At 37.7% G+C, this 23,076-nt stretch overlaps 1 protein-coding gene across 1 annotated transcript in view; it reads left to right on the forward strand.

Moving 5' to 3' along the window:
• GPC5 (glypican 5) overlaps positions 1-23,076 on the forward strand; it is a 303,582-nt gene that overhangs the window by 213,056 nt on the left and 67,450 nt on the right. Inside the window, exon 8 of the mRNA XM_027675181.1 lies at positions 10,599-10,719. Coding sequence (XP_027530982.1) covers positions 10,599-10,719 — 121 coding nt within the window. The remainder of the gene's footprint in view (positions 1-10,598; positions 10,720-23,076) is intronic.

Here is a 23,076-nt window from a genome sequence, read left to right on the forward strand (position 1 = left end):
TTAATAGGCCAGTTCAAATAGCTGCCTAGTGGGTTCACAGACAATCCTTCAGCCTTCTCCAGAAGTTCATTACTCGGAACAGAAGTTCAGTTCATTACTCTGCTCGTAGTGGCTTCTGAAATTGGAGCTCTCCATGCATATGCCACTATCTTTGAATATGAATTGATTTCAAGTCCATATTCTTTGTGACTTTTCCTGAAATACTTCAAAAATTATTCATCATGCCTCTCATGGAGGGTGAAAAGCATCAAAGGTTAAGGCAACTACTTGTCTTTGGTATAAGGTTAGTTAAGGACCAGTAAAGAATGAAACCTTACTTAACTGTAATTGCTTAAATACAGGATTCTCGGAAACGCTTAATTTCCCATAAAGAGTAAGTAACAGTAGCACATAACTGGCATTATACTGTAATGTTTGTTTCTATTATTTAATACAATACAGCATGCTGTAGAGCTTCTAATACATAACTCTGTATTTGTTCTTCATATGAGTTATTCGCTGTGCTCTGAGAACAGGCAATGCAGGTAGTTTTCAAATCACGTAATGCACATGCTTCCAGCAAAGGTACTGTGAATAATAAAGCTGTGAAATGAAAAAAGTTATGGGTTAACTGCTGAACAAACTTCTAGTTGCTGAGGAAACTGTTTCCCAATCCAGATTGTAGAGTAATACAGATGGATTTTCCTTCCACACAGATATATACAAAGTAAGCATGCATCCCTAAGTGTAAAACTAGTTTGAATGAAGAGACAATTACATCCTCTATCCCCTCAAGAAAATGTTATATTCTCTAGGATTTGATGATAATGAAAATGGGAACAGATAATTTTAAAGTGTTTTATTTGGGAGAAAAAAGAAACAAACCAGCAAAACCAAACCAACAAACAACCAACAAACCTCCCCACCACACAATTACTATTAAGCACAGATGTCTCAAAAAACAGTTAAGGTAAAAAGCATTATCTGTTGGATACGTGTCATTGATTCTTTGTTTGCATCATTATTCATACACATTCAGAGAAATTAGGAAGATACAATGAATCCAAAGCCATGGAGATGGATTGGTCACTTACAGTGATTTATTAATAATCCACCAACCTTTTGGTAACTCGGAGTGTACACGGACAACAGAGAAGGACAGTAAAAAGCAGCTTTTATAGCACAGGGGATTTCATTCTTTAGAATAAACAGGAAAAAATTTTATCGAGTGGCTCGTGTCAGTGAATTTGCTGAAATAGCTTTTCACTCTTAACGTTGCACAGTGGCCTGGGTTGATTCCTTCATATGACCTTTATTTGCTGAATGACCTTGTTTTCTTTTGTCAATAGTCATATTCAGGTTAATTATCTGCTTGATAGTCCTTCGCCATAACTTAACTGTCATTTTGTTCTAATTTTCCATAAATTACCTCAGGAAAAAAACCCAAACCACTCAATAACAAAGAATGGATTGTGAGAGTGCACCTTTGACTCTGATTTGTAGTGGTGTAATCCATATGGGGCTGTGAGATAAGTATTAACTGTGTCAGGTATCAGTCCCAAAATTATCAAGTGCATTGCAAGTCCCTAGAGGATACTTTGGTTTGTGCACTGAAGCATTATGTTGGACAAAATATAAAATGTCGTACTTCTGTCTTCAAGGTTTGGTATCCTACATAATGCCACCGTTACACAACCCTTTTGCCATTTCCAAGCAGAGCTGTTTTAGTGTCCTATAGGAGAAGCAGGTTTCTCGATTTTAGACTAATTAGGCTTGACAGCTTTGTGTTTCCAATTTGTTTGAATTGTTTTTCCAAGGTAATTTCTTTGTTTCACCAGCTATTTACTATAAACATTTATGTGCTTGTTTATGATAATTAATATCTCTCATTTCCTTGCTCCATTAAATGAAGGTACAGTAGAATTATTACAGTTGTTAGAAGATTTCCAGAATACTACACGAAGAAGGAGATATTGTTGTTCTCATTTACCTAGATTTAGTGCACTTGCATATGTCTGCTGTTTAGTTATTTTCTAATGTAATAAGAATTTATTTTCTCAATTTTAAACATGTGACTTACCCAAGGCACCTAGTTTAAATGAAATATATGTCTCAGAACTCCTCTTCAGTTCTTTTCTGTTTGACAGAGCTTGCAATTACTGGAACACATTAATTTGTTAAGGTGCATTACAGGCATGTTTTGTCATGCTTTTTTGTGACATTCATTTTGCATCACATATAATAATAGCGTCTCTGTCCAACAATTAGCAACATACTGCTGAGATATGTACACATAAATAGGAATTACAGTGATTACCATTAATTGACAAGTAGACTGATTTCCATGGTAACTTTTGAGTGAGAATTCTTCAAAAGTTCTTGAATTTTTGAAACAGTATAAAGATTAAATTTTGAAGTAAAGCAAAACAAAATTCTCTGATATTGGAAACATGATATAGAAATTTTCTTTACAGTAGGAAATAACAGCAGTTCCAGGGATATGTATTTAAGGTTTCATAACATTTGAGGCAGAATTGTGCCAGAATTCTTTCAGCTAATGTGGACTAATTCGTTCACAGAATTCTCAAGAAAAAGAATAAGGAAAATCAGAAGGAAAAAATAGTGTTTTAAAAACAATGTCTATAACCTTAGCTTGAAATATATTACCTTAACAAGTTAATGCAGATCCATTAAAATTACTTGTATTTCAAAATTGTCCCAACAGTGCAACTATTTGATTTCTAGGTGTGATCAGAATTTATTTGTTGTGCTAGAAGAAAGCTGTAAAGAATGATTTTTCAGTATGTGTGTTATAGCATTTCTTCTGAAGCAGAAAATTTAGCTTTTAATAGAAGTTTCATTCTTTGCTAAAAGGATGGTCTGACTTAAAACACACACATCCTGTACTAAATTTCAGATGCAATGCTTCTAAATACATGTTCCATACACAGCACCTGGAAAGAAGTTGTGCTTTTGGAAGTCTCCAGAGGGAAACCTGTCTGCCTAAGGAAGCTTTCAGGACATCAAGCTATTGCCTTAGCACTTCATATTGCTTATTAAGAACTACTTTTTGGAAGACGCAGCTAACATCAAAATGATGATGAACTGACTTCCAAACACTACATATAAAATCCTCTCAAAAATTTTCTTATTCAAATTAAGATCATGATGGAATGTTGGGGGGTTTGCGAGTTTGAGAAGAGCTCAAAAGAGCTTTGTAGAATTTGAACATAATGGAAATTATTGATGATGAGAGATATTGTACAAAATAAAAAAAGGTCTGGGCCACACCTGGAAATTCATTGAAAGAGATAGTCTGAAAGGCTCTATAATATTTTATTACATACTTCAGTGTTATTTATCATACTTCTGTGATGTAGTCCCAAATAAACAACTTTGAAATGAAATACCTATTTTAAACAGAATATTCCAAAGACATATCACTTAGTTTTCAAGTGTAAAAAGATCCAAAGGCTGATCTGCTATTTCTTTTCCTTTATCAAGACAGGTCTGTTCAATGATAAAAAATTAAATACATATCTTTTATTAGTCATGTTTCGGCCTAAATGATTACAGGAACTTTTTTTTTTCCAACACACAAATAACGCAAGTTTTACTGAATTGTTCTTCACACTTCATATTTTCTGTACATTTAACAAGTGCATATGCAATCAGATTTTTTCAAATATATACCAAATTACAGATCTAAAAATACATTGTCATTGAAAAATTCAAAGACATTTTATTTTATTTTAAGTGGGTTTTTGATCAATTAAAAAGTATTGAAGAAGTCTAGGACAAATGGGATCTGTCCTAGAATTATTACAAATACTGTCTCTGATAGCTGAGTGAAAAATATTTTGAGCAAATTTTCTGCGCCTAACTGCAGTATCTACCCTTAAAAAAACTACGTAAGACTAAAAAACAGCCAACACTCTTGTCCAAGTTTCAGGCATTTTTTATGATTGCAGTGATTCTTTGATTTGCTCATCTTTACTAATTAAATTTTGCATCACTAAACACTCTTACTCGTTGCTGCGTATGTTTACTTTTTTACTGGCATTCAAGTAATTGTTAATTTCTCAATTAACAGTTACCCAGAATTTTGAAATACCCAGCAGTGATGAAGATGCAGGCAATAGCAGGTGTAAACCAGCAATTACCAGCAATCATAAAGCAAGCAAACTGAGAAAAAGTTATTAAAGTCATATCCCATGTCTGAAATAAAACAAAATGTAGTGGGCACACTGTGCTATTTTACCATTCTTAAACATGGAGAGACTATATAAATACAGGTGCTTGCTTGAAACTTGTAGGTGCCAGCAACTTAAGTTCTGAGGTAATTTAGAATTCAATTAGCATGAGAAGCTGAACAAAGCAAATCCCTTAGCAATGCCAGTACATGAATGCTTACTTTTATAAACCAGAACATACAAACAAGAAAATCCATTTAATGAATGGGGGAACATATTGCAAAAGTTGCGGCTTAGTTACTGTATCAATGTCAGTTAAAGGAGATGAAAACAGGAAAGCAAATACAGTAAATAAATATACTTTTTAAAAGTTATTTGGTCTCTTGTACATTATATTTTTACTGTCTGGACCTTCCCAAAGCACCCACAGGAAGTAAACGCCTACTTTCAAACTATTTCAGTAGGATTTCACTGCTTACTTCAAACAGTCAGATGGAAGTGAGCATTGCATCATTTACACCAAACTGGTTTCAAATGCAGAAAATTATGTCAGTTGAGAGACTTCTCCATTTTTGCCAGATGAGGAGTTAGTGGTTGTTGTCTGTTTGCTGCCACGGAGTTTACTGTGATGCTGTCAGTTAAGATTACTTTTTAGATGAAATACTGCAAATGGAGATGGGAATCCTATTGCCATAAAGTGATGAACAAAATGAGCTTCGTCAGGCAGTGTCTATGTACAGCTGGAGCAATTACCCAAATAAACCTCCTACAGCTGTGTAACCTGATACACACGAGCGTTTCAGAGGTAAGGCAATGCACCCCAGTCATTAAGCCCTTCACGATCAGAACAGTTATCTCAGTATCATGACCCTGGAACTCAACAACTTAACATAGAGATTCCTGAGTAGCTCTTGATAGTGTCAATTGAGCCAAATTGAAAAGCCCAGGAATCACACAGAATCATCATCAAGGTTGGAAGAGACCTTCAAGACCATCTAGTCCAACCATCAAGCACATCACTGCAGCTTCCTTTCAGGTAGTTGTAGATAGCACTGAGGTCCCCCCTGAGCCTCCTCTTCTCCAGACTAAACCCCAGTTCCCTCAGCTGCTCCTTACAGCACATGTTTTCTAGACCCTTCACAAGCCTTGTTGCCCTTCTCTGGACACACTCCAGCCCCTCAATGTCCTTTTTGAAGTGAGTGGCCCAAAGCTGAACACAGTACTTGAGGTGCAGCCTCAGCAGTTCTGAGTACAGATGGACAATCACTGCCCTGGTCCTGCTGGCCACACTATTCTTGATACAGCTCAATGTCATTGGCCTTCTTGGCCGTCTTGGCACACTGTTGGCTCATATCCAGCCAGTTGTTGACCAGCACCCCAAGTCACTTTCTGCTGAACAACTCTCAAACCGGTCTCCTCCAAGCCTGTAGTGCTGCTTGGGGTTGTTGCAAAATGAGTTCAAGACCCAGCACTTGACCTTATTGAACCTCACCCAGTTGTGCTCAGCCCAATGATCCAATCTGTCCAGATCTCTATGTGGAGCCCTGCTATCCTCTAGCAGATCAACACTCCCACCTAACTTGGTGTCGTCTGCAAACTTACTGAAGATGCACTGGAGCCCCTTCTCCAAACCATTGATAAAGATGTTAAACAGAACAGAGACCAGTACTGAACCCTGGGGAAATACTCTTAGAGACCAGAAGAAGACAGTGACAGAAGGTGATAGTAGCAGTTGAAACAGATACATCAGGATGGGATGACCAGCTAAACTTGCTGAAGTGTAGAACATTACCAGGTCTTTTGGGAGAGGCTTGACTGCCAGGACACTTAGGGATGTTCTGCAGAATAGTGTTCACTATCATAATACACCTTTCATTGCTTTAATCTCCTGCTTGAAACAAGGTCCAATTGCCTAAAAGAAGCTTGACAGGGAAAATCATAACATTAAATATGGTGTATCAGTATTTGCTGTCATCACAATATAATACAGATTATTTTGTGCTGGAAGGATATAGAGATACAGATCTGCCTTAAGCACCATGTCCAAAATGGCTCATTCTTACAAGAATTAATTACACATACCAAGAAAATGGTGATAGCCAATAAAGCATGATCTCTTTTATCAGAGATCTTGATAGAATCAAATGTAAACCCCACCAACTGTATTCATAGAAACAATAGAGAGTAGTAGGTAATTTATATGAATATTCATATATGAGCTCAGGAAATGGGCACCTTGTTGTTCATCACTTTAAAACATGTTTATAGAATACAAATATATTGGTGCTTTTTTTTTCTAGTGTTGATGAAAATGAATAGTACTTGGGGACCAAGTCTGCCTATTAAAGCAATGTGATACATTACCATGCTTGTACAGAAATGAGCACAGATGGTGGGTCTATTACTTCTCTAGCAAGAAATTTGTCATTTTTTTTTTCCCCAGGATTCAAATCTGAGCAACACTTACTCAAGTCAGACTACCTCTGTGGGGATCCTTAAAATGTTTTTGCTATTACTTGTACATTAGTACTTAGAGAAACAGCAAGTGATTAATGCTGTATTAAAACTTTATAATAAATGAAGTCTCTCAAACCAAGAGTGTGAGATTTTTACATTTCCTTCCCCCCTCTAACTAAAGGGAAACATATTTTGCATGTAAATGTAAGTCTACGGGGATGAGGTTTTGTGTACCATGCTCAGAGTCCCAATAGCTTGTTTAGCTTTGACAGATCATTTAGTTTACATTAGTATGTTTGAAGATGTTAGATTTATAGACATTTGTTAATTAAACACAATGATATGTGGAATATGAAACAACAACATATAAGTAATTTATAACTTTTGTATGCAAAAGATACCATTTCAAGCAGCAAAAGAAAAGATTAAACAAAAAGAGGTTGACTTCCATGATCTTACTTTTATGATAATAACAATAAAGGAATATTTCCTAAGCTTTTGTCAATGCCTTATTATATACCTGAAGAAAGAAAAAAAGATTTCCAGTCTGCCTTATAACTTGTCAGAACATGTAATTACAACAAACTCAAAGTTAAATGATAGTTTTTATGTCAGTTCGTCAAATCCGGATCACATTGCAGCGGAAGTAAATTTAATATGAGTTGAGATTTCCAATACAAAAAAAAAGTAATAGATAGTAGAGTTCCTCTATCTGGAGAACAGATGTATATGTATTTTTGCTTTGAGAGAATATGAAAATGAATGACTATAAGAGAATGAGTAGGAGTGGGAGAGAGAGAAAACCAAAGTAATTGCTAGCACTTTTTACTGATGAGTAAATCCAGCAGTTCCTTATGAACCACAGCTGAAGAGGAATTCAGAGAATGTCAACTCTGAAGAGGTTGGGGAACATGATTGGAACTCCTAATATCGGGTCCACTCACCAGATAGCACTACTTTCCTAGCTACTTTCACTCATGTGAAAGAACTAAGTTAGTCCTATGGCAAATACCAGCTGTGCAAGGCTGTGGATTTCAATGTAGAAATAGCTGAAAAAGATATGATGGTCAGTCTTGAATGAATCATTGCCAAATAATTCCCAGGTGAGCTAAACAGATAAAACTGGTGCCTAGGGAAGTCTCAGCTTCTGTATGACTGATTTCTTCCTGCATGGTTTGAGAAATGAGTATCATCAATTGAATTTAAAAAAAGAGAAAGGGTATTCTTTTTCAAAGTTATGCAGTTCACTGTGGGAGGCGACTGAGCTGTGGACAGCTTGGGCCCTGAATTTGAGTGGTTGCAGCTGCGAGATTGTGAAGGAATGTAAACATTGAAGATGAGAGGGTGGACAGGGAGGATGGAGCTGCGGGGCAGCTGTGATAGCGGGAGATCCTGGACTGTCTGCCGAGTCATCCTGAGTTTGCAGAAGCTATAGAACAACCAATCTTGACATGTTTATGTAGTAGGGGCACCAATGGTAATGAAAGACGCTGGCTAGAAAAGACTATAAATTAATAACGTTTGTGTGAAATAAAGGTCCTATTTTTGGAAGAAGAGTGTGTGATGTGTTTGTGGCCGTCCCAACAGTGACAGTTCACAGGTGAATGTGTGATAGCTGGGTTTGCAGCATTTAAAAAAAAACCCTGTTAATTGAAGAATTCTGAGTGACAGAAAGTGAGAACACAAATTTTGCATGCTGTGCAACAGAAAACAAGAGCACTGCATAGAAAGGATAGCCATAACCTTCAAGACTTTTTATAATGTTACAGTATGAAGAGAAATTTCTGTGTTGCATTAAACCAGTGTGTTGAGTTAAACCAGTTGTCTTTCTGGTGAGTGCAGCATTGTCCAGCTGGAATGAATTCCTTATTGATTTATCTATTTTGACTTAGACAAATGACTGTCAAAGGATTTTTTTGGTGAAGGTTTTTACATTAGCTTTTCTTTTTCAGCTAAGAACTACCAGAAGATTTGTTGACCCTTCTCAAATTGCTGCAGTAAACAATCACCCACTAGCAGGCACACTGTGGATTTTTTACACACCCCTATACAAAGCTTTCCCCCATCACTTCAAGCTGGCAAGTAGCTTCATTGCTACAAGACAGCACAAAAAGCTGTCTGCTATAAAACAAAATAACACTTTTTGAAGACTGTGAGCATTCATATATTCAATGTGTGCACTTCCTTAGGAATATCCTAAATCTCATTTAAGGTGATATTTAAGCAAAGATCAAAGACAAAATATCATTGTTATGTGGCAACCTTGTTTTACTGAACTGCGTTCATTGATTCACATATATGGAAGATTTTCTGCAGAGCTAAGAGAACATGTAATGTTTTTCATTGAAAAAAATTAGCAAAATTTGAATATGCTGTGTTGTCTATGCTCATATGCGAATCTAACAGGCAGGAATTAGACTTTTCTTTACTCCACTTCTGTTAAGGTTATTTCCTTTCTTTTTCTGACAGCGTAACAGCTGGCAAAATACTTTTGAGACAGAGATGTATAGAGCTATCCTCTTAAAGGGTATGCAGGCAATATGTAACATATGGAGGGTATTTGCATATTTTACAATATCTGTGATGAGAAGGTAGATATTCAGTTTTTCTTGCATAACTTGAGTATTACATATAACATGGTAAGTTGAATGAAGAATTGCATCTTAATAAGCTGCAGAATTCTGCTAGGTTGTTAGTCTAGTTTCTGTATTTTGAGTTTTGATGTATTAGAAACAATGTTCTAATTACTACAATAGTTCTTTCTGGATTCAGCATATATCTGGTTTCTATTTCTTCTTTTTTACATATCTATATATTAATTACATTTTGACCTCTTATATAATTTTTGTAACGCTAAATAATTTATGCACAATTTGGCTGTTGTCCTGCAATAGGTATTCTGTCTGCACGTGCACTCACAAAAATACTAGGAAACTTCAGGTTTAGTTCTGAACATGGAGCGTGTGTAGAATCTGGAGTTTGTTGTTGTGTAAGTTTGGAGCTGGCTTCCTGCCAAGTCTCCGAAACTCGACAACAGAGTCTCCTTCCCAGAGAGGGAAGGAAAAAAAACGAAAAAAAACCAGGCAACCAAAGTTCTAGCAAAAATATATATATTTTACATATAAAACAGAGATATACAATGAGAATTATATATATGAATCTATGACCCCAAATAGCTTCCCGAAGGGAAGAGGGGGAAGGGAGAAGGGAAAAGGATAAAATAGGGTGAAAAGGGACAAAAAATAAAACAGATCCACACAATCTAAAAACCCGGTAACCAGAATTGGCAAGAGCTCACCACTTCCCTTGAAAGAAAGCAGGACGTCTGGACGCGGCCCAGCACTCCCCCCTCACACGTGGCCGACAACAGCAGTTACTGTAGGCCTCAACTTCAGATAAGCCAGACCCAGACAGGGACCACCGTTCTCCAACCTCGCCGGAAGAGAAGAGAGCGAGCTCTCTTATCAATGCCTTATTTATACCCTAGGTTACGTAAAGGAATAGCATGGAATACTTCCTTGGTCACTTTCCTAGTTCCTTCCTGGTTACAAGCTGGTCTCCAGGAAGGCCTAGACTGAAACCATCACAGTTTTAAAACTGAAATGTGACACATTTAGGCAATCATCATGTAGTTCATATTTAGCAAAACCAAAGTGGAGAACAGTCTTTTTGCACAGACACAAAAAAGCCATGCATAGGGCGCAATGTTTTGTGGTTCAAAATGCAGATAACTTTCCTTGTTAAAGTCTGTAGCAAACTTAAAGCTATAATAAATAACAGAACTTTGTGGAATGTAGTAATTATATTATGCTGTATTTCTTTTTTTGTGAAAAATACGTGCACAAAATTAATGCGTCTCATTAAAGTGGAATGTTGGTGCCATGAGAGATAATACAAACTAAAAGATGACTCTCTAAGAGTAGAGTAAGTTACTAAACCATTTTTGTGTGTGTTTCTGTATTAAACTAGCTATACGCGTCATGTGGTTGGCAGTGGAATCAAAGCTCAGTCTGCAAATCCAGAAGTAAAAGTGAAGGGAACAGATCCTGTAATAAGTCGAATTATTGACAAGCTGAAACATGTTATTCAGGTAAGCTGCTTTTTCCTATAGATACAGTATGATACTAGCTACCACTATAGTAATGAAAGTATTAATTTAGTGTACATTGAAGGTTAATTGTTAATTCAAGTTACTGCTGAATGCACATCAACAGCAAAACACCAGTTGCTGTCTCACTTCAGTTATTAAAAATGATTTAGTTAAAAAGCTTGCATATGGTAGATAAGTGTGGGAAGTGAAACTGGCAGCTGGGCCATCTGTACCTGCAAGTACCACAGCTCAGCATCACAGTAAGCATACAGAAGCACAAACAGTATGATTTAGGTATATTAACTGAGTGCATATGTTTAAATAAAAATAAAACATAATTTCCCTCTTCCCTCTTTACTAAATCTAGGTTCTTTCTTAACTAATATTGCTGCAAGGTTTCTTGTTTAGATGCCAGATTAAAAAACTAGGAAGTGTGAATGAAAATCACATGCTTGCTAAAGGAGTCGATGTCCATTACCTGATATACATATCTGTGAGTTACTTAGTTTAAGGCTTACAAGGCAGTCAATTCCAGTATGGTTCCACACAATAAAGTGTTGTAATAAGTTTACAGGACTACAAGTATCTTTGGTTACGTGCTGTATTTACATGCACATGTAGGCAGAACTACAGGATAAAAGCCTGATTCTCTTGAAGGCAGCAGTTAGTTTGCTAACAGTTCTGTATTTCAGTTTAAAAACATAAGTTTTCACTCTGATCTGAAGACTCAGTGACAAGAAATGTTCTACTGGCATTTCTTGTCAGTGACCCATCTTACCCAGTATCCTCTCACCTGCACTGGTAAAGGGAGAGCATGCACACTTGGCACCTTTATGGCCTCCATTCCCTTTCTCTACTTCATTCCTCAAACATGAGAATTAGAGATATTACAAGTCTTTTCCTTGCCTAGTGCATTTAGTTCCATCTAAGGGCTTGCTTTAATTTTTTTTCTACATCTTCTCGATAGCTTTTAAATGCAATTTCTCAAATGATTTCTGGAGTTTAAATATTACCGATAGCTGCATGGTAAACCCTCTTCTTCTTATATTTCAATTTGTGAACAATAGCTCTTCTCTGACAACAAAAGAAAGAGTGGTGAAATAGGAAAAAAAAGAACCCAACAGAAAAATTTATTTTCCATCAGTAGTGTTGTTTTCTGGGAGAAGTGCCATCAAGAATGAAGCTCAAAGGCCATCATTATTCCTTCCTTCTTAAAAGAAATATCTTTTGTATCCCTCCAGCTTTAGTATGCTTTTGTCTCTCTTCTTTATTAAAATTTTCCATACAAAGAGATGCTATGGCTTAATTAATAGCTACAAAATGGTATGAAAGATAAACTTTGCAAATCTTACTGGTTAAGTCCCAAGGTCTTTCATCTATCAGGAATGCCCTCATCCTTTGATATTAAATCTGCGCTGTATATTTGATAGTGCTGTTTTCCCCTCGAGACTAGGAATTGTGTTGTTTTCTCCTCAAGGGAGTATCTGAAAGAGTGAAATAGAATATTTCCATTATAAAGTACTTCATTTTGAGAGCTTATTTTTCCCTTTTCCCAAAAGAGTTGAGTGGGTCTTGGGGAAAAGAACATATAATTTACATACTGAAATTCTTACTAAGCTCCAAATATGTTATCTTTCTGTGGGACAGCTTCTTTTCTTGTAGCTCCAAGTATGAAAATAGGGTCAAGGGATAAAGAGAGCATTAAATTCCTTAGAGACCTGACATATAACTGCTTTTCCTCAATAAAAAAAGAGCTGAAGAAACTGCAGAAAAAGCTTTCTTCTCTACCATTTACTGCTTGGGAAAGGAAGATGAGGAGTGCAAATTAGAGATTCAAATACAAAAGAACACGTTTTTGTCCTCTGTGATATGAAAAGGATGAATCACATATTAAGCTTATGATGGACAGGTAAATAAGGGGAGCTTAATGGATTCTGGTGTTGCCTCAGATTTAGGCAGAGTTATACTTTAGCTCTCTATCCAAGCAGTAATACTTTGAACTTCAAAGTTTTAAATAGCCAATTTGATAGAAACAAAACATTTGTCATGCTTTTCAGAACCAATCATTTCTGGAATTTATAAAAGTTTATATACTTTAATTCAGTTTTACAGTGGCATAGATTGGCAGATTGGTATATACCTTGCTACTTATGGAAGAAACTATATATATTTTTATACAAATCCCATGTTGCTGTAACCTTGCTAAACAAGTAATTTTTTTTTTATTTAGTTTTGCTTTGTATGTAGCTATTTGCTCTCAATATTAGGAGAAAGTAAATGGGAGTAGTAATTTAGGTTTATTCGACTTTTCACATCATCTTTTAAATATTTAAAGATTAAGGATATCAAAATAGCATTCCTTTCTTTCTCATCCTGTCATGATAAGATATAGTCCTTCCTTCCCATCCATATTCAGAGCTCTGTGTATATATAGTAAGTATAGCCTGATTTTCTTTTGCTTGTACTGCCTGTGATGGTACTGAGACCTTCAGGACTGAACAGTCTCTGCCATTTGGTAAATATCAACATGCACAAAGACTCAGAAGCTTTGCTTCTGGTACTTTTCACAGTAAAAATGGCAAAATACCCTGAAATGCAATTTAAGCAGTGACAACCTGTGACAGTTGTTTGTAGCAGGGGTGGAGTTCAGTTCTTTAATCAGACACCTGCATTTTGATGTTTAAGCTTCCCTTATGTACAGATCTACTCCACGGACCTTAGAGAACTGTACATTTGGCCCTGGGTAAATGTATGCTTCAGGATAAGATGGACAGTAGTTCTTTAGTCTTGCACAATACAGAAGAAGTTTGGGTACATTGCCCACATGCTGGCATCTATACTGTAGACACCTGCAGTTAGGTGTCTGTTCTGAAGGATTTCACCCTTGTGTCACATTTCTGATCCCTTTTCAAAAGATAGTGAATTTGAACACGCAGATTACAAATGTACTGTTTCCTAAAGAGAAATACTTAGCATATACAAACACACATATATGTACGTATATACACACATATTTCATTTTATGATTATATGATTTTCCAATTGTTAAAAAAATATGATTAAACTATAGAAGGACTACTTTGAAGATGGTGGCTAGTTTTGCATTTAGAATACATCATTTAAGATAAATTGAAAAACATCTCCTAAATACATTTTGTCCTTCCAGATCAGAAAAAGTAATTCTTTTTAGTAAATCCAGAGTATAAAAACTCTGTTCAAAAGCTTCATTGTTTTATGAAACCTTATTTTCTCTTTGCCTTCAAAGCAGATGATCACTTTTATCACCAATTGCATTGAATTTCCCTTCTTACTTTCATGATTACCAGCAAGAAGGCAAGAAGGAACTGATTATTTTGAGATGCAAAGGAAGATCCCATTTAAGGGAGGGTGCAGTGAGCTCTCAGAAAATCAGGTAGAACATATTTATCATAAAAATGACTAAATATTATCTAATAGTAAAAGAAGAACAGACATCTTTGAGATCCCTTCCTGCTCATATTTAATGTGTACATAATAAAACAGACCAAGACCATTCTGCCCTGCATACAGAAAAGAACAGATTTCTCTTAGTATCTCCTCTGCCCTTGCCAGTTAGATATGCAAATGCATAAAAATCCCAACCAAATGGTCAGCTTTAAAATATGTAAGTATACAATGCTTAAACATACTCTGTTTTCCATGTTCTCTCCTGTTAGAAATTTTAAACCCCTGAAATCAAACTGGTTGTGTAAGTGACAGTATGTCTTTTCAGCAGGCTGTGGTTTCTGTGCAGTCTCCTTTGTGAGAGGCTCACAGTAACCTCCTTTTTCTGTAAATAGTGGATTTACCAAAAAATCAATAGAACTTTCTGATTCTATTGGACCCCGACAGCTATAATCTGTGCTCTGGACTCCACAGGTTCGTATTCACAGCGGCAAAGTGCAATTAGAGGAACTGACATAAACTCTGCTGAACCAGTCAATGCTGAATATGGCTTGACAAAGTCACCTTCTTCTGTAAAAATCCTTACTTGTACAGACTGGTGTTTTGGAGAGTTTTAAATGATCGTATCTTCTTCATTCATTTGTCTTCACGGCAGGCAAATAATGGGTTCAGTGCATATTCTTTTATGTACTGCAATCTGCAACTATCACTCTAATAGCCAATCAAGATATGCAAAGTCGGTTGCATATGGCAGGAATAATAATGGTAATTATTTTTCTTTCTTCCCCAATAATTTAAAAACATGATTAATTTATTGTTCCTACAAGTACAAATACTAAGGTTATAAAGTAAGTATGATATTTTGGAGCTGTGATTACAGACAATTGGACCTTGGTCATTTCAGTGTATTTCTTCTTTCAGAAGACAATCTCAAAAAAGCTACCACTTCTGAAAATAATACACATTACTTGGAGCTTTTATTAACAGGTTAAAATCTTCCTAATTTTAGAAAATCTTGCCATAGCAGAAGATACTCTTATGTCTGACTCTCTAAATTAGGCAGACCAAACCTCCTTCTGGAGACCTCCATAGGTACCTACCACTAGTGACTATACTGGAAATTTCAATGCTTCTGTCAGAATAAATTATTTCCAATTTCTAGGTGCAGTAAAAGATGTATCTGAACTTCTTTAGAAAGGATCCCATATTATACTGCTAGACCACTGGACTGCTAGCTAATATGCATGAAGTAATATTTACTTTCTCCACAAAGGGCTGTGAACTGTCCCTGATAGAACTGATGCTTCCATTATTTAAAGGTGTAAATGCCCCTACTTCATAAGAGGTGACAGTTTAATTTTTCCTTTACTACTGTGTTTTTGTAAGAGCTTTTCAAGCATGGATTGGAAATGGTGATGTTACCTGAATCCTCATCTGCACATACAAAGAACCACATTTTTAAATTATTCATACACAAGGTGTGGCACTTGCAGTTGTGTTTTCCTTTCACCACTGATATGAAGTTTGTGCCTCCTTACTTTAGTGTTATGATAATCATCCAATAGTTAGAATCCCTCTGCCTCTTATAATAGTTCAAACAGTTGTATAAAAGTCACAAATCAGATATTCTGATTACTTTGTTGATGAATGGAATGAGAGAATTCAGGGTATGGAATTAAGAGTACAGCATTTGAAAGTCTCAGACACTTAGTTTGATACATTCTTCAGTAACATGCTCTTGGCGACTCGCTTTCAGACCTTTTTTTTCACTTCTCTTCTTAAATGTTTTTGATTGATATGGTGTAACCTGCAGTTTGCACCTTTGAATAACAAGTATCCTGTAGAGGTAATTGGGAATTAAAAATTCAGCACACTTTGTGCAGCAGTCATTCAACAGTCACTGGTATTAGAATTCTATAGCTGCGTTCACTCCTAAACTGCCTATTTATTATTTTTGTTGCAAGAGGAAAGACTGCCTTACAAGTTTGTTTCATTTTTCATGTTACAAGTGCATATCTAAATGTTAATTTGCTTATTTTATTTTTACGGCCTTTTTCACTTTTTAGTTTCTTCCAAAGTTAGAGCAATCCTGCAGATACAGAATAGCTCAGTTTATCTTGATGGCATTATTTTTTTTCCCCCAGTTATGTGTTGACTCCTTTTCTTTTTCTTTTTTTTTCTTTATTTCTGGAATTAGTACAATGTTACTGTCTTTTTGAAATTAAACCCTTGGATAAATTCCATCTTTGGCAGGGCATGATAGCAGAATATTGGAGTGTCATTTTATGATATTCCTACTTGACAGAGAAGTCTATTCTATATTTGTTTTTTGAGCTGTTCCTGTCTTTAATCACATCTACAGAGTTGTGGGGGTTTGACCCCAAAAAATCCAATCTCCAAGCTCCCCCCACAATTTACCTCTACATGGAAGAGTAGTTTTCAGACAGGCACAACTCAGCATGGGGGAAGGGAATTATATTACAATTTATTACTTACACAATAAATACTATAGAAACTCCATCATGGCTAGGCTTTGCGAACGAAGATTTGGAAAAGGGCTCTACCTACATTTCTTGCAAGCGCATTGGTGGCTAAAAAGGCCAATACGAGAAAGGCATGTCCGGTTGCAAAAGGCACAGCAGAAAGACTCCTTAGATGGTATATTCTGCAAGGCTCGATTCTTTCTGCATTGTCTTTTCTCCTCAAGGGTGATCCTGCGAGCTTTCTCAAAAGCATCAGCAGTGTTATAGATTGGAGGCCAGAGTAGACCAGTTATGTTGATCAATATGGCTGAGGCTGAGATGTTGTTTCAGGGAGTCCTTGTATCTTTTCTTCGGGGCTCCTCTCTTGCGGCAGCCAGTGGCAAGTTCACCATAAAGCAGGATCTTAGGGAGGCAGTGGTCCTTCATCCTGGAGACGTGCCCTGCCCATCGCAGCTGCGTTCTCAGTAGCATGGCCTCAATACTTGTGATTGCTACCTGTTCAAGAACAGATGTATACTATAGAAACTAAAAAGCAAATAAATACATAGTATTAACACGATCTTCTACTACCCCTGGACCCTCCCACATCAGTTCAGGAGAAGTTTTCAGGGCAATAGTTAAAGTCTCTCTCTCATTGGGGTATCAGGGAAGGGGTCTTTTTGCGCCCCCACCAGCTCTCAGCCCCTGCTGAGATCTCCTCCTGAGCTGCAAGGGAACACTTGTGTCATCAGGTCTTCGTCACAAAGGTCCGGGGAGTCAGCTTTGAGTTCTTTCTCCCTGATTCGTGAAGGTTCCTCCCAGAGAGTAAGATGTTCGCTCTTTTCTCTCCAGGGTGCAGGGTTTCTGGGTTTTGCTCAGTCTTTTTACCCCAACTAGTTTTCACCAAAAGTCCTTATCCAGAAAAGCCTGCTTGGTTTGGCTTCTCTCTGTTTCAGCTGCTGCAGCTTCAGCTTCCACGTGTCACGGGAGGCATTCCTCCCCTCGCATTCCTCCTTCGGTTTTCGGCTGCTCTCGCCCAAACCTCACGTAGGGCCTCCTCAGAGCCTCTCAGCCCGTCTTCCGTTTCTTCAGCCTCAACTCAAGGTCGCTCCCTCTCCCCCGCCATTACTGGGGGGGGGGAAAGGGTAGCAGCGAGATTGCTTCGGTCTCTCTCCTCTGCCTGGAGTTCTTCCAGCTCTGCATAATCGCAGCTGCTTCTCCGGGCTCCGGACCACCCCTTGGTCCATCTGTGGCTCAGCTCCAATACTGAGCCTGCCTGCCGGGGGGGGCTAGCTCCAACCCCCTGGCTGGCCTCTTAAGTCCATGCCACCGCCTCTCCTGGGCAATAGGAGGGAAAAAAAGCCCCCTAGCCTTGGCCACAGGCACCTGGTCCAGTTAATATACTGTCCCGAGCTCCCTCGCAGCCCGGCTGGGGGGAAAGAGGGCCTGGCCCCCCCCACAAGGGGCCCGCAGGCCTCCATCCTCTCACCTCATGGCTCCGAATCGCTCTCTCACAGTCTGCCAAAAACTTCTGGCTGTTGTAATATCCTAATTTCACAGGGATGAAAACACAGCTCTGATTGGTCCCTCAGCGGAAACTCAACTGGGATCAACACTTCCAGCCCCACCCCGGGGTGGGCGGCTCAGCCCGTGACAACTGTATTGACCTGACCTGTCTCTGACTGCTAGCTGATGCTGATTATATGTTAAATACTTGACTATTGCCATTGCATGTAAGATATTGGTATAATTTCTGTAAAAATATTAAACAGTTAGAAATGAGGTGGGAAATTATTTTCTGAGTGTCATCCTCCTCCCTTTAAAATATACTTCAGCTTCCAACCTCAAAAATACACAAAAGAGTGCAGGATCACTGATGCTTTTGTATCTATTGAGAGTGAAAAGGTTTTCTTCACAGTTCTGTGATGAAAATGAAGGTATAAAGCCTTTCTGTTGCTCACAAAGGTCTTTCTGTATTGTAAGTCAAAACTCTAGAAGTTATATGAACATTCTGAGATGACTGTATGTCCTGGAAAATTCTGTGTAACTCAAACCTACGTAAGGTTTACAGGTGGAAGGCAGAAAAGAGAAAAGTGATTAGGAGCGCCTGAAATTTAGCCCATGTGTCTCCCATTGTTGCCTAGGAGGTATTGAGAAGAACAGTCCCCAGCCACATAGTCCTTTTGATCAGTAATTTAATTAAAACCCCAATAATCTTTTCCCTGGTTTGTTTTGTTTTTCACTAACTAGCTTGCCAAAGTTATTAAAGTCTAATCAAAGTCCCATTCATTTAGCACAAATGATAATTTTTCTGAAGTATCTTTTTTAAAATAAGATTCATGCTGAAATGGAAAAGAGTCTACAGTGTATAGTCTTTCTGAAATTAAGTTTATTGTTCAATTTTTTATAAATTATGAGCTAATTAAATAAAAAATCCCTAACATTTGTATTTACACTATTTTTTCTTATTCCTTTTCTTATAAAGCCCTGCACGGTACACAGTGAGAAAACATTCATTGATGCAATAGGGAGATACTGTCAATTCTTATCCACTTAGTGCAGAGAACAGTGGCACAGAAAATAAGACAGCCTTTTCTAGCTACTTAGGTGAACAGTGACACTTACCTACATATCAATTATGGTGCAGATGCTCTCTACAAAAGTCTATTTTGCACCTAAATTTTTTGCTGTTATAGCTAGTAAAACCTGCTTGAATCAGGTTTTTTAGCAAAAAAGGAACCTTGTTCTACCTTCTTGTTTTTCAGTACAATATTAAGTGAAGGAGAGTTTTGAGATTTTGGAAGCGTTATTGCTATAACAAACAATATGATCACATTTTGTGATGCTTACTTTGGAAATTGGACCTACTTTACTATTTGCAAAACTGTAGAAAGGACATTATTTTTTCCTGTTTATGATTTTTTATTTTTGTTCCTTGACTGTATTAAAAATGGATTTTTATTTTTTTTTAAATACTTTTTCTCACACTTCCTGTCATTTTTACTATATATCTCTAAGAAAGCAAGCAGTTTTGCCGCCCTACCCTATGGAAGTAGTAGCAATTTTGAAAGTGAAAAGGAGCTTCTGATGCCCCTAATTCAAAATCCCAACTTAGGAAAAGGAAGGAATATATATATAGATATGTAACAGAGACAGACTAGAGAGTTCAAGAGGGTTTCAGGGCTCTGATGTGGTATTTACTCAGCCTCTCATTAACATTGTTGGGGTCCACAGAAGCATGGCAGACCGTTTATGAAGGCTGGACTTACTTTCTTTTATAATTTCATCAGAGAATAGAAAATCCCTTCCTTATGCAGTGATGTGGTACCCCATTAGTTGTACAGATGGTTACAATGTATTGCATAATGTCTGACGGCCAAATTTTTAACTAGCTACCTGGTTTCGGAGAATCTCTCGTTCCAAATATCATGGGATTTTTGGGGGGTGTATGCATGCATTTTGTTATTATTTAAAAAAGAAAAAACTGATTAAATTTATTGTTTATTTCAATTTTATTAAAGGCAGAAGAAGTTGTAAATGTCTATTTTAATTGGACAACATAACTTATTTGACTTCTGTGATGTCTTGTGAGGAGGGAGAAGAAAAGTGGTGTAGAAAATGCACTTAATTTTGAGTGAACATCAGTTTAGCAACTGGCTTATGTCTGGATACTTTCAATAGTGGATTGTTTTCAAGAGTGGTATTGTGGATTACTTTTGCTGTTGGCCTTCCCATTTAGAGAATCAATTGTGCAATGGCAACCATGCCACCTACTGTATAATCTACTAGAAATGAGTTTAGGAATTCAGCATGCAAGAATCTTTCTTCTTATGACTGAAGAACCACGTCCTTTTTTCCTCCTGTGGGGCAATAATTGGACTTTGTAGAGATACGTACGAGCCTCAGCTACTTGCAGTGCAAACAACATTATTCATTCTGTTGTTTCCATTTACAGGTCAGGTTGACAGTGAACCAAAATGCAAGTGATATGTCTACAACAGTAAAACATATCCCATTAATAGATTTAGAAAATTATATTAGTATTCTATGGTATTTATTACAAAATCGTTGATTCGACCCATCGATCAGTGAGGTACAAATCCAGCCTCTGACAGTCCCCACTTTAGTTTGCTGGCTGTGGATTACGTACAGGAACAGAAATTGTTCAGAGATAATGACAATTCTGAAATTGTTAATAGATACAATGGGAATGCATTCCCTCTTGTCAATCCAAGTGCCACAGCTGCAGAGAACACTACTGGAGGAATGGGGGGTTGACTAGATGGTGTTTAAAGGTCCCTTCCAACCCAAACTATTCTATGATTCTAAAATGATACTGTGTGAACCCATCTCTATGAACACCAGGTAATACACATGGGGACAGTCTTCCTAAATGCTATGACCATGAAAAAAGGTTGTCAACAATTACAAAACAGAAAGCATGAGGGAAACAGGCTTCTTTAGGGAGTTCTTTCTCAGAATATGTGCAACAGTCATTATGCAAAACTGTGACATCTAAAACAAAACAGTACCATAGCAACACAAAATCTTAAATAGAAATAAAGAAAAAAGAAGAAATGCAGCAGTATTTCAATGGTTAACTGCTGAGGGGAAAAAAGTTGATGTCCACAGATTTTCTGGCCTGAAAAGTAATACATCCTTTTTGAGCATGTTGAATGGTTCCTATTTGAGACAGGCTATTTCGTTTTAGTCTCAGTCCTGGGAAATCCTCTGAGTCAGTGACCTGTGGACAGCAATACAGAGCAAGTCATTTGCTGCAGACATCATCATAATTTGTTCTCCTTGTCAGTTTGTAAAATAAGCAACGTATTCAGCAGGCACAAGAAATATCAGTCTGGAAAGCAATCTGTTGCTCTGAAATCTTATAAACAGAAGTATCATGTTATCTATAAGGGCTGTTTGTTGCCTAAAGAACTCATCTGCTTAGTCTCTGCAAGTACTGGAAATTGTATAAAACAGGAGCATAATATGGAGCATTGAACTGCTTTTGAATCCTGTAATGTGTGTGTGTGTAAAATGTGGATTACAAACTGAATCTGAAACTGTACCATATAGATTAAGGTCACAAATTTTGATCAGCACAACCTTAGTTTTGTCTTGAGAGAGTCAGTCAGCAAATGGTTGAAGAATCAGTGTCAAAGGAAAGGTATTTAATTTGCATGAAGTCGCAGCAAAGCTGTTCAGCACTGTGGACTTAAAAGAAGTGCCAGAAAAAAAGCTGTGTTATGCAATTTTTAATTCAGTTTTTGTTTCAAGAGAAAATACAGGCAAATACAAATACATCCTGGCAGCATATGGTTATGTGTTAGGTTTGTGGTTAGGTTTCTTAGGTTTCCTTCAGTGAAGAAATATTACACTTCTCTGTATTTAACTGACTACTACATTGAAAAAAAAAGCCAGAAAAAAAACCCAACCAAAAACGAAAGAAAAGCCTGATAAATATGCTGTTTCTGTATTTCTTCTAAAATAAGTATATAATAAAACATGCATTCATAGAAGAAAAAATGTCAAAATACATTACATGTAGAACAAATCATAAATTTGATAGCAATATGATTGAATAGTGTAGTGGGTTGACCCTGGCCAGATACCAGATACCCACTAAAGCTGCTCTCTCACTCTCCCTCTGCAACTGGACAGAGGAGAGAGAGAAAAAACAGCTAAGAATTCATGAGTAGAGATAAGAGCTGGGAGAGGTCAGTGACTGATTACCTTCACAGGCAAAATAAGACTCAAAGTGGGGATAATACTTACATTTCTTACTAACAGGATAAGAGCCAAAGAGTGAGAAATAAAACAGTGTTAAAAACACCTTCCCCCACCCCTCCTTCCTTCCATGTTCTCCCTCCTCCCCCCCAGCAGTGCAGGGGGTAGAGGAATGGGGGTTGCAGTCAGTTGTTGTTTCTGCTGCTGCTCAGGAAGAGGAGTCCTTCCCCTGCTCCTGTGGGGTCTCTCCCACGGGAGACAGTCCTTGATGGACCTCTCCAATGTGAGTCCATCCCTCAGGCAACAGTTCTTCCCAAACTGCTGTCCCGTGGGTCACTCCTTTATGGGGTGCAGTCCTTCATGAATGAGCTGTATTGATGTGGGTCCCCCACAGGGGCCACAAGTCCTACACGGGCAAACCTTGCTCCAGCGTGGGCTTCCCTCTCCATGGGATGCAGGTCTCTGGCAGGACCCTGCTCCATCATGGGCCTCCCATGGGGTCACAACCTCCTTCATGCATCCACCTGCTCCAGCATGGGCTTCTCCATGTGCTGCAGGTGGGTCTCTGCACCTCGATGGTCCTCCATGGGCTGCAGGGGCACAGCTGCTCCACCATGGGCTGCACCACGGGCTGCGGGGCCTCAGCTCTGGTGCCTGGAGCACCTCCTGCCCCTCCTTCTGCACTGACCTTGGTGTCTACATTGTTATTCCAATGTTCTCGGTCCGCTCTTCCCTGGCTGTAATT

Source organism: Neopelma chrysocephalum, unplaced genomic scaffold, assembly GCF_003984885.1.
Source record: "Neopelma chrysocephalum unplaced genomic scaffold, ASM398488v2 Primary Assembly neopelma1_25, whole genome shotgun sequence".
Lineage (NCBI taxonomy): Eukaryota > Metazoa > Chordata > Aves > Passeriformes > Pipridae > Neopelma > Neopelma chrysocephalum.